The sequence below is a fragment of the Thunnus albacares genome, chromosome 9 (genome assembly GCF_914725855.1).
Source record: "Thunnus albacares chromosome 9, fThuAlb1.1, whole genome shotgun sequence".
NCBI lineage: Eukaryota > Metazoa > Chordata > Actinopteri > Scombriformes > Scombridae > Thunnus > Thunnus albacares.
Window position 1 is genome coordinate 28,427,910 of NC_058114.1, and position 12,366 is coordinate 28,440,275.

The 12,366-nt window shown below is 39.7% G+C and overlaps 1 protein-coding gene across 1 annotated transcript in view; it reads right to left on the bottom strand.

Annotated features, from left to right (window-relative positions):
* Positions 1-12,366, bottom strand: part of LOC122989134 (LIM domain containing preferred translocation partner in lipoma) — a 136,264-nt gene that overhangs the window by 48,806 nt on the left and 75,092 nt on the right. Inside the window, exon 6 of the mRNA XM_044361816.1 lies at positions 2,050-2,637. Coding sequence (XP_044217751.1) covers positions 2,050-2,637 — 588 coding nt within the window. The remainder of the gene's footprint in view (positions 1-2,049; positions 2,638-12,366) is intronic.

Here is a 12,366-nt window from a genome sequence, read left to right on the forward strand (position 1 = left end):
GTGCTTTTTAACATCGTTATACTGTGTTAGTGTTAGACAGAATGGTACATCTATGACACAGTTAAAGAATTAACTAGAGCTGAAACAATTGGTTGATTTATTTATTAGTCGATAAACAGAAAAATAATGTGCAACTACTGTGATAATCAATTAATCATTAGACTCATTATTCAAGCATACGTGTGCCAAACATTCCCTATTTACAGCTTCAAAATTGTGAGGGATTGTGAGGGTTTGCTGATTTTCTGTGTTATGTAATGATAAACTGCGTATCTTTAGGTTTTACAGTGTTGGTCAGACATGCAATCAATTTGGTGACCTCACCTCAAAAATAGTGACAGCCATTTTTAACATTTTACTAATGTGTATTTTACTAATGCGTATCAAGAAAATAATCTGCAGATTAATCGATAATGAAAATAATAATTAGTTGCAGCCCTACAATTAACTATTAAATCAGTAAACTGTTAAAATGTCAATATAATTACCATTTATCAGGCTGGTTAACAACAGATAGAAAATAAGAAGACAACCCAGCCTAACTATTTTAATTTAATGAGAAATCCTGTTTTCATCTTTCATCTACATCCCACCTGTACACAATTAAATGAAAACTAAATAATACAATGAAGCTATAAACTTTGGTTTACTGTACATACCATAGTGGGTAGACATACACTGTTTAACACAAGCTGCCTTTTATGAGACAAATGAAATCAGATGGTGTAAACCCCCAACAGAGAAGATCTTTCAAAAATTCATAAAGGTTAAAACAACTGTTTATTCTGAGCATTTCAATGAAAGATGGCAAGCAGCTCCCCATTGCATTGCCATCTGATGTTGCACAAATGCATACTGTATACACACACTGCACTGACACACACAGTCTTGTACACGCACTTGCACACTTCCCCACCCACCCACACATAAACAGATTCATTAAATAGTATATAAGATGACTGGAAAGATGCTACCAGATGAAAACCCCACCACCACTTTCAGTGGGTTGTCGCTGCTGCTGGGTTGAGCTAAAAGACAGCTAAAATTAGCTCACTTTCGACACAGTAACATTACTGTAATTCAGTTAAACAGCAACATTTGAAGTTATAGCAACTGAAAACAGTTTGCATTATACGCAAACTTTCAACAAGTAAAGGTGTGTCTGTGATTTTCTGTATTTCAAAGAAAGGTGATGTGTTTGCAGCTATGCTGTGAACACCTAGGGGCAACAGATGAAGGTCAGCACCTCGTCCGAGATGTTGGAGTAAGCCTGGCGGAATGATGAGGTGATTTCAGTCATGCAGATGTTGTACCAAAGATTTTTAATAAGGGAGGAGCTAAGGCTGAAACCTAGTCTTGATTTACCTTTTGATTCAACAAGTTCAAACCCTCAGCTATAGTCATAGAATTTGGATGTTGAATGAAAGGACAGGATTTCAGATAAAAGTGGCCAAAAATGAGTTTTCGTCACAGAGTGTCTAGGCGCCCCCTTTGAGATAGGCAGAGGAGCTCAAATATCCCACAGAGGTTTGAAGAAGGACTGCTACACTTTCATTTTTTGACAAGAGCCAGTTGATGTGGTTGAAGCATCCAATGGGAATGCCTTCCAGACTACTCCCTATGGATGTATTCCAGGGATATCTAACTGAGAGGAAGCCCCAGGGCAAACCTAGAACACACTGGAGGGATTATATATCCCAGCTGGCCTGGGAACGCCTCGGGATTCTCAAGAAGGAGCTGGGAGACATGGCTAGGGAAAGGGATGTCTGAGCTGTTCTGCTTAGCCTACTGCCACCAATCCAGACCATAAAAAGTGGCAGAAAATGATGAAAAGGTAGGACAGATGGACAGATGGATAGATAGATAGATGGATGGATGGTTGGACTGATTGTTGCCTCAACCACATTTACTGTATTGTATGGATGACCTAGTAGAAAGTTCATTTTTTTCTACTATCATCAATTTGCCCTTTTCCAACTGCATCTGCAATAACTAAGAATTGTGGAGACTGTTTGATTCACTGTTATTCATGACTAAAATCGTTCTTACCTTTGGTGGAACAGCTGGTCCAGCAGTGTAGGGGGCCAAGCTTTGTGGTACATCTGTGATGTAGGTCTTCTTGGGGCCTGCAGGTTGGTATGCTTGGGCTGGGGCAGGCTCAGCTCTCCTGGAGGCTAGGCCAGGTACTCCTGGATGCTGCTGTTCCTGATAGGCACCAGGAGCCATCGATGAAAAGCCAGGCTGTGGTGGTCCATAGGCAAAGTCAGGACCTTTGGGCTGCGCTGGCATGTACTGCACCTGTGCAGGGCTGCGGATCGGATGCTGGCCAAAATGTTGCGCACCAGGGGCTTGATGCTGGGGGCCAGGCTGGGCCGACCTCATCTGGACGTTGAAGGTGGGCTGGCTTGGGGTTGAGGCTGTAGCGTAGGAGGCTGCGACAGGCTGAGGAGCTGTGTGGCTTTGAGGTTTGGCCACCGGGCTGACGGAGGAAGGGGGAATAGATGAGACTCCTCCAGGAGCCTGAGGTTTGGGTGTAGACTTCTTGGTGGCAGTCAGAGGTGGCTGAGTTGGAATGACCATACGCTTGTAACCAGTCACTGGAGCGTTGGGAGTGGAAACTGCAGAGGATCCAGAGTTCTGAAAAACAACAAAATTAATTGAGATTCAGAGCCTAATAAACAAACAGTCATATTGAAATATATGGGCTGGCAATGGGTATTCACTTGCAAGTAACAGTAACAGGATGAACTGAAAACTTTGATAAAAGAAATCCTACTGAATGGTGGAAATACAACATTTGTATTCAACAGTTATTTACTGATAGTGTAGTTTACGCTCAAACGATTATCCACCTTGCCTCCCTAGAGTCAATTACAAGGCTACCTCGACAGCAGAGGCTCTACATTGTCCACAACCACCCATAATCTATGGCTAATAAAGCAGGAGGGGAAGGGATAAATTGTTTTGCAGGGGGCGCCATGACAGCAGACTGGCAATGGCACATGACACTTGTGCTGACTCCAGCTGCTTGGACGGGAAAGATGTTAAATCATTGAGATTTGTGGCGCTGGTGTTCCTGGGAAGAGACGGCTGTAAAGCAGCAACACAACCCACTGCTGGGATTCTCACTGTCTGAGAAACTGTGGCATTTTGATGTATTGTCCAATGGCTACATCTGATGCACAGGCCAGACTACACAGAAATAAAGCAGCTAATAACACACAGAATAACAACGTTTCACTCAGATGTCAGAGGCTTCTGCCCTGAGTGTCTCTCATGTAAGTAATAATTGTTTTTCACTACCACTACATATCGGTGTCAGACGTTCAGCCAGTCTAAAAAGGGTCTATCATTAACCTTGGTTGGCCTTATTAGGTTATTGCCTGAAGCCAAAAATCGGAGTCAATTACTAAATTTGCAGCACTAGGGGAACAAAAATGAACACTTGTAGTCTTTAGACACATTGCAACTTGGTTTGATGAGATGTCTTCTAAATTGGGGCAGAGCAATAATTCCAATCGATTTCCCTTAACAGATGATCAAAGTCAGCTTTGTGACAAGTAATGTCACAAATAGCTATGTTTTGCTGCACTGCTACATTTCCTCGTAATTCCTTGTTTAAATTGAATAAAAACGCTTATGTTGTAATTCTATCAGTGAAAAAGTATACAGGACATTTAAGTCTGTAATCACAATAATGTACTGATATTTTTTTTAAAAAATCAAAGTTTTGGTAAAAGAGGTGCATGCACTAACTTTGTCTAAATCCCATCTAATCTAAGTCAGAGGGGAGCCCCTAAGGAACCATTAAAAGCCTTGGAAAATATTTTCTGCTCTCACTCTGATTTCTGTCTCACTGATTAGCACTGATGTTTATTTAAAAAATCCGTCTGTCTGCATATGTATGGAAAATCCCCACTATGCCCTTTAGGAAGTGAAATTACTTAATTTAAATGTTTCATGGGTTTTAAATACTCTAGATTATTAATTTATCTTTAAGGCCTTAGAACCTACAGTAGCATTTAGTTAGTAGAGCACTGGAAATGCAAATTGGTCCCCTCAAAATAATTACACTGTCATGGTACATTTTCTACAAATTACATTAAGAGAATGGATTCATCCCTTTCCGAGGGTGATGAAACTAATCAAATGCATACAATCTGAAAAAAAGTGCCTGCATAGTGGAAAAGATTTTCCTAATAACCAAACTAGATTTTAATTTTGTCCAAGTTGCATTTGCTTGACCTGTCAATGTTAATAAGGCTGGTCAAAGATAATATCATGACGGTTGTACACAAAGAATATGTAAAGATAATGTTACTTGCTGCTGCTAGGGAGCTTTTATTTGGCTATCAAGTTTGAAGTCATCTCTTCCTGCAACGTTCAACACTGTAATAAATATAAGCAAAGAGAGTCAATTACTGTTGTCTAAATTAGGAGGGACAAGATGCTCGTATCTCATGTAACCCACCCAAATCAGATATCTATATTTTTATTTTAATGTATTTTTTGACATGTGAAAAATTTATTTAGAAGCATTATTAATTGTATGCACTTTGTGTGTTAATATTTAATATTTCAACCAGGGATGGGTGATATGGTTAAAAATGAAAAAGAATATTTTTCCTAATGGCTGATACAAAGACTTCTTACCTAAGACAACAAATAAATAATTAAATAAACTATTGTCTAACTATTTACATCACACTACTATATACATCACATCAGGAGGGTTCAATTGTAGTCACCTTGGGGATCCCCTTGCTTTTCTCCTAGCGCCATCATCAGGTTATAATTTCAATTTGCCTGATACTTTGATTTATGATCAAATACCTGCAAAACAAGTGCCATTCCCATCATTCTCAACTGTACTTTGTTATTAGGTGTGTTTAATGAGCTGGCATGCTAACAGGCTAAACTAACATGGTAAATATTACCTGCTCATTTTAAACATGTTCATATGCTAATGTTAGCATTTGGCTCAAAGCACCACCATATCTGAGTAAAACCTCTGCTAGCATGGCTGTGAACTCTTGTTAACACAATTTTCTTGAAATCATTAATTTGGACACAACAATTTTATAAAACGATAACACGACATCTTGCTCTCAATCTCGCCCAGTACTTATTTTAACAAATTATAAGTGTGTTAAAATTATACGTACACAGTGCTTAGCAGTAACGCTTTTTTTTTTTTTTTTTAATCCTAGTTTATAATGACAAGGTTTGTTTACTTGCACACCTCAAATTAGATTGCAAAGTCGATGATTCACTCCAGTCTATTTGTATAGTCTGACCTGCCTGTGTCAGGCACAGTTTGAAATCTAGAAGTCCGACCTACTGTAATATACAGCATCAGTCTCAATGCATATTGTGCTGTTGTCCCTATCAAAACCCTCATACACAAACACACAACACATACAGATTCAAAAAAGTTTTCCCTAACCCCTTCAGAAAAGTTAACCCTCACTCTACACTGTAATTCAGACTGACTTTGCAAACAACTTAAGTGTGAAATTTCACAGAGACTCTCAAGAAAGCCTTTTGACACATTAAAAAAGATTAGGAGAGACTATACAAGCCTTGGGGGGCTGAGTAAAACTGTTAACTTCGCATTTCAAACCACAAGGGTGGGGGATTTTTTTTTTAAGCAAGCTTGGGGAAAACCCCTAAAGAGGGAGAAGTTCTGCATCTTTTCAGACTCATCTAAGACCTTGGATATTTTTCTCTCAACTTTTTTCCTGCCACTTATACAAAGTGGATGCTCTTCACTGTTGACTCTACTGTCCATTTGCATCTGTCCATTTCAGCACTTACGCTATGACCGTGGACAAATCCCCTGTCAATGCTGAGGAATTCACTAATCTCCCTTCCACTTTGAGTCATCTTGTCTCTGCACAATCAGGCTCAATAGTCACATTTAACAATCTCAATGCAGTCATGAAATTGAGGGTATCAATTCTCTTCTTAAAATAGTTCAAGATAAGGCACATTAAATATGATTAAACAATGTCTCTCTGGAACGTGGCGAGACCTCTAGCTGTTTTGAACTATCTTTTCGTTTCCAGATGAAGTGTGTTATACACATATTGGGAACTTTTCGCTCTGCATATCTTATATCTGCGTGTCTGATTCTTCTTTGCTCCTTCAAGTGATAGCTGCATGACAACTCTAAGTGGATACTTTGAAAATGTTTCCACCCATGCCATACAAATTAGAATAAATGTTTCATGGGTGAACTGTATCAAATTTGTCCTGAAATACTGCCACTGTTACTGGTAGTAGCACGATTAGTTATATTAACTACTACTATTAACTACTAGTATTAACTACATTCAGTCTTTTGAGAAACTGTATATTATAATTGTACTCAGTCATAATGTTGAGATGCATCATGTAACTGTTCAGAAATTTAGACTGTAAAGTATAAATGACGTAAACAGCTGACTAGCAAGAATGAAAGTGGATAATGGCTAAATCAATATGCATTTTTCATAATAATATAGCAACCGTTAATAATAGTTGCTGCACTTCCCAGCTGTATTTACAGGAACAGCTCTCACAACTGCAGCTACTGAGCGCGTGAAAGTCATTCTTGCATTTATGGTATTACTGCGAAGATCTTCAAACATGGAAATATTCACAAAGTACATCTTAAACTACACATGAGAGTGAGGCTGTAAAAGAATAGAAAATCAAATACACACGCATTATCTGAGGATGTAGGAACATTTTTGATTCAGGATTACAGGCACTGCTGTGAAAGAAAACTCATGTGGGTTTTGAAGCTGAGATAAAAAAAAAAAAAAAGTCAGCATTTCCACAAAATCTGCTTCCAATTCTCCAAATAGTTTCTCTTAATAATATTGCAGCTACAATATTAGTTATGTGAGTTCTAATGTTTGAAGGGTTTACAATTTTGATATACATTTTTCACACTGATTTGATATAGATATTTAAACTAATAGGTAATCAGGCAAAGCAAACACAGCAAAAACTAAAAATGTGGAGTATCATATGTAATAATGCCCAAAATGTAATTGGACCAACAATGTTGCCATAATTATGACTGAATAAGTCAGCAGTCTTAATGCCTTACATTAAGTATCACGAGGTCTGGCACTGCTCTAAAAAACTCACTCTGCACTAATTTTGTTACCGATTCTACAAAAAAAAAAAACATTCACCATAAACTTCAATAACACTTGAATGAGTGCAGAGGCCTTTTCTCTATTTTATCTGCCCACAGTGGTAATTTCTCAGGAAGATGTAAAAACAAAACAGGGCAGGTAGCACAGCTGTGCAGTCATATATACAGCACATGGTCTGCGCACTCTTTGGTTTAACCACCAAGACAACCCGAAAACGATGTAGTTGAACATAAAGTCTATGCTTCAAAATTCACAGTTACGTAATCCCCTAAAAAAAACTGGGTTTCAGAGGAAAAGTATGTAATATTTCTAGCATGATGTAACAACATCATACAAAGTAGGGCGTATTACTTACTGATGCAACTAAAAAATCATTTTCTGGGCAACTGTGTGAAAAAAAAAGACAGTCCCCGAGAGTCAGCGATCGTGGCACTTCTGCAGGCTATCTTTATAAAACTGGGAAATGTGTGTTTTGTAGCTCTCACACAGCAGCAACTAATTGTTTCATTCACCTCCTGCAGTACTACAGGCCAGTCTCACAACATACCCTGACTCATCCCTGTAATGAGCTTTTCATGCACTTGTGACCCCTCCTGCTTCAGGAGGTGAAATACTGCATACTTGAAAATGTCCATCGCTTACAGTGTGTCGATATCATCAATCCCAGAGATGAGCAACTGTAACTATTCTCTCAGAAGCTTTGTGTGTGTGTGTGTGTGTGTGTGTGTGTGTGTGTGTGTGTATGTGTGTGTGTATGTACTGTAAGCTTGCACGTTATTGGGAAGAGGGATAATATGCAATGACAGCAGTTGATGGTAAGCCTTTTAGCATTGTTACTAGGACTTTATGATGTAAAGAGGCAGGTTACATTGACTGTCACAGCTTCCTGGCTCAAACTAAATTTGTCATTGGCTCACCCTGTTAATAAAAGACAAAGGGGTGATACTATGCAGTTTATTTGACTAACGAACATTGACGGAACACATTGAGTGCCTGAAGGCATGCTCCTCTCTCCACAGTTGGCTGCCCCTGTCAAAACTCAGAACCTGCTGCCAGATTGACCTTAAGGTCAACGGGCGCCACCGGCACAGTGGCAACATCTCTGCTCCATGCAGCAACAAAGCAATCAAAGAGAATAGCAGCACATAAAACAAACGCAGAGAAGAAAGTTAAACACCACCGAGTCCTGTAATTACTGTGCTGCAGTGTCATCTTGATGTCAACTCTTTGACATACGCTGCAGAAATACACGGCCGCACAGTCGCATAGATGCAGCCCTGAAGAGTAAAATATCCATTGCAAAAAATAGCTGGCCAGGGCCTTGACCTTTTATAAGGAATAAAAGAGGCTGCCTTGCATACCATTGTCATGCCTGTGAGAGCAGCAGAAGGTGGAAACAATTGAAGCCAACATTCCTCAGCTAACTGAAGAGAAAAACATGACATTTTACCTCACAATTTGGACTTTATATTGGCAACTTTACACTTGTTTTTGATTAAATTTGGTTTCAACAGCATAGTGGTAGCTGACAGTAACCATACACAAACAACAAGGGCACACAATGTCATAGTGTACAGACCATTGACCGTATATAAATATGGACGACGCGTATCCACTTCCTGCTGCAATGCAAAAGTGAAGCCAAAATATCTCCTTTCCGGAAGCTGCCATCTTGCTTGTATGACGTCAATTGGAGCCAGAGTGTGCAATGTTGAGTCGGACAGCAGGATGACGGCCCGCAGGACACCCCCCCCCCCCCCAGCCATCTTACTGCCTGACGGAGGTTTGAGAGTGGCTGTCACAGTTGTCCATCATGAAGTCACACCCCCTTTTTATATCATCAAATAATTAGTTGAAAACAAACTTATCAGAAAAATGAGCACTTGGATATACATCAGCGTGATAAGAACTACCTAAAATGACAAAAACCATCTTTGCGAAAAATGTATTTGTCGTGCACTTTGATTTTTTAGTTTGGCTCATGTCCCTTCCACTAACATGGAGGGGGCGGGATTTATGACCTATACTGCAGCGAGCCACCATGGGGCAATCCAGATGTTTGGCTTCAGTTTTGGGGAGCTGTCATGTCGTCCATCTTTATATACAGTCAATGGTACAGACCGCAATGTCACCAACTGGACACACGGAATAAAAAGGGCAGGTGAGACAATGAATGAATGAATGGATTTGAGAGGTTGTTGAATATTTGAGATTGCTGAGATTTACATATGGACAGATAACTAACTATAAATACACACTATTACACAATAAAAATGTTGTAGCGCAGGTTTTCATGGCAGGATAACAAATCAGAAGAACATTACCTCCAGAGTGCTAACAATACAGAGTCAAAGTGAAACCAAATCCTCCGGTTCTGTTTCTCTTTCTTTAAGAAAACCACATTAAAAATCACATTTACATTTGTAATAATGGAAATTTACTAAAAATTTGACTTTGAGGGTGGTAAATTCTTAAGAAAAACTATTTTACTGGCCTTCAACCAACATTTCCCACAAGCACAAGATCATAATGGGTTAAATGTCATCAGTTCACTAGTCAAGTGGTTGTGGCTAGGTCAGACATGACTGTAACAACAGCAAGACAGGGAGGGGTGAACAACGTAGACATTCTACTAGCAAGAGCTGAGGTATTGATAGATTCACTTTTTCAGAAAGACCAATGAAAGAAACTCTAAATAAGAGACGTCACAGAAGCTAGGCAGCTAGCAGCTGCCTTTACCCAAATAAGGGAACAGTTTCACATTTCTGGTAATAAGCTTCACTTTCTTGCTGAGGGTTGGATTAGAAGAGTAATACCACTCTGATATCTCTATGTTAAATATCAAGCTAGCAGCTTGTTAGCTTAGCTTAACACAAAGACTGCAAACAAAGGATTACCTGCTGTTCAAAGGTAACTAAATTAACAGTACTCTCCAGGAGTCTTGTCACCATGAGTGGAGACTTACGCCCTTAGACATAGCCAGGCTAGCTGTTTCCCCTCCTTCTAGTCTTTATGCTACGTTAAGCTAATCAGCTACTGGCTGTAGATTCATATTTAAACAACAGATACAGTATGAGAGTGGTATCAATCTTTTCATCTCCTGGCAAGAAATCTTATACGTTTATTTCCCAAAATATCAAACTATTCCTTTAAGCGGATTAATTGACTATTCATTAAATGTATCTCTTTTCTGAATATACTGTGTCAGGTATTGTTTCCTATTTCAGCTATCTACAGTGTTGTCAGGTGTTCAAAGTAACACTGAACAGTCTTATGCCTTTGATCCATTCACTCTATTCCCACCAGGGAGTTTTGTTTGTGCCCTCGGTGATGGAATGAAATGGCATTCGTACTCCTTGCATCTTACATTTCAACACAGTTTGGCACATGATTGTACCTGATATGATATATGCGCAAAGCTTCTTTGTGTTAATCCTCATATAGATTCAGTTCTGCACCCCTCATATGCAGATAAACAGAGTTAAGGTGTAAGGCATGATGAGTGCTCCAGAAGGGCTGAAGAATTGAAATGGTGAGGCCATCCCTTGAGATGCCTCATGAGTTTGAGCCTTGTAAGGGGGGCAGAGGAAAGGTCACCAACCCTATCATACTCTCAGGGAGCTGAGACACTGCCAGGGTGGTCTAGAGTCTGCATTCTCTCCGATCGTTCAACAGACGCCATGATCAGTGGGAGTCTTGGGAGCGAGCAGCAAGGGCCTATCATTCTGCCATGTTGTGACAGCGAGTGCCATCCGCAATGCTCTTCCTGTTGAGAGATGGGAGTGTCACGGCATGGCTTGACTGGCACAGTGTGAAGTGAGGCCTCCTTAGGGCACTCATGTGGAAGGATCCATCTCAGCAGCATTTCAAGCACTCTGCTTCAGCTAAACTGTCAGCAAACTTCAATAATGCCATCTGTTTTGTATGGACATGACAACTTATTACACAGACATCAGGCTATTTGACACCAAGTAAAAATACAAACAGAGCAATGTGTGCAATGCTGCGGCTTGTCTGCTGACGTAGAGAAATGACAGTAACGTGATGCCCTACTCTATGGTACTCTCTTTCATACAGTATGAATCAAATAGACCTAAATGTGTATTTTTATGCTGTGTTGGGAAGAAGAATGCTGTGTTGTTGAAGAAAAAAAGCAGATGTTGCAGAGTATTTGAAAAAAAAAAAATACAACTACCCAAATCTCTACATTACGTTTCCGCACCAAAAAACTTTTAAATTTCTGCTCGAATAAAACTTACAATAGCAGTACAATAGAATCAAAACCGTGTGAGTCTCATTTAGAGATCCTCACAGGTCCATAATTTTGGACCAAAACAGACCCATGGAAAATCTACCCAAACCCGACGGGCATAAATCTAATTTTTAGAAAAGAGACCTGATTTGAAAGGGAAAGTCAGAGGAAAGTCAGACCCGATCCAAACAGAGCTATGAATAATTATAACACTTTTTCTCCTGCAATGATTATGACACGCCAGAGTAGTCAGACCTTAGCATGTCTGCTTGGATACATGCAGGTTTTAATCATATTTAGGGCATATGCAGTACAGGAACTTTCCCAAGGGACCAAGAACCTTTTCAAGAACTCAGGAACTAGAGACTAAATTTAAGTCCCATTTCAACCAAAAGTTCCGGGTACTTTGGAGCCAGAGGAACTAATATCAGGAACTAAACTTGGAACTAAAAGTCCCAAATCCTGTTTGCATTTCCACCACATCAGAGGAACCAGGTAGATCATGCAAATTAGACCCATGATTGATTAAAAAAATCACAGCGGCACTTGAAACACAGTATTCACGCATGAGGAAACAACAACACAGATTTGTCCTGTTGATCTTTGTATTTACTGCTGCATGACTTGGATGTAATGAATGAATGAAAAGGAGAAATGCAGAGGAGGAAAATGAAACTGAAACTAAGCATCTGTCTCCACAATAAATCATCCACTAAGTGTTTGATGGTTATTTATTGCTGCTTTAGATTGTAACCACCATGAAACAATCAGAAAATAACGTTTTATTTCTCTCATTCACTGGCTTCTCGCTACCGCCACTCCCTCTCTTCATTCACTCTCTAGCTCGTGCAACCACTGCTGCTCTCTCTGTTGCTTGTGCTCTCAGCTCGCTCGTGCTATCCCTCTCTTTTTTCTCTCGCTCTTTTTTAAAATGAATTGGGAAGCTGCCGACAATGCCTTACT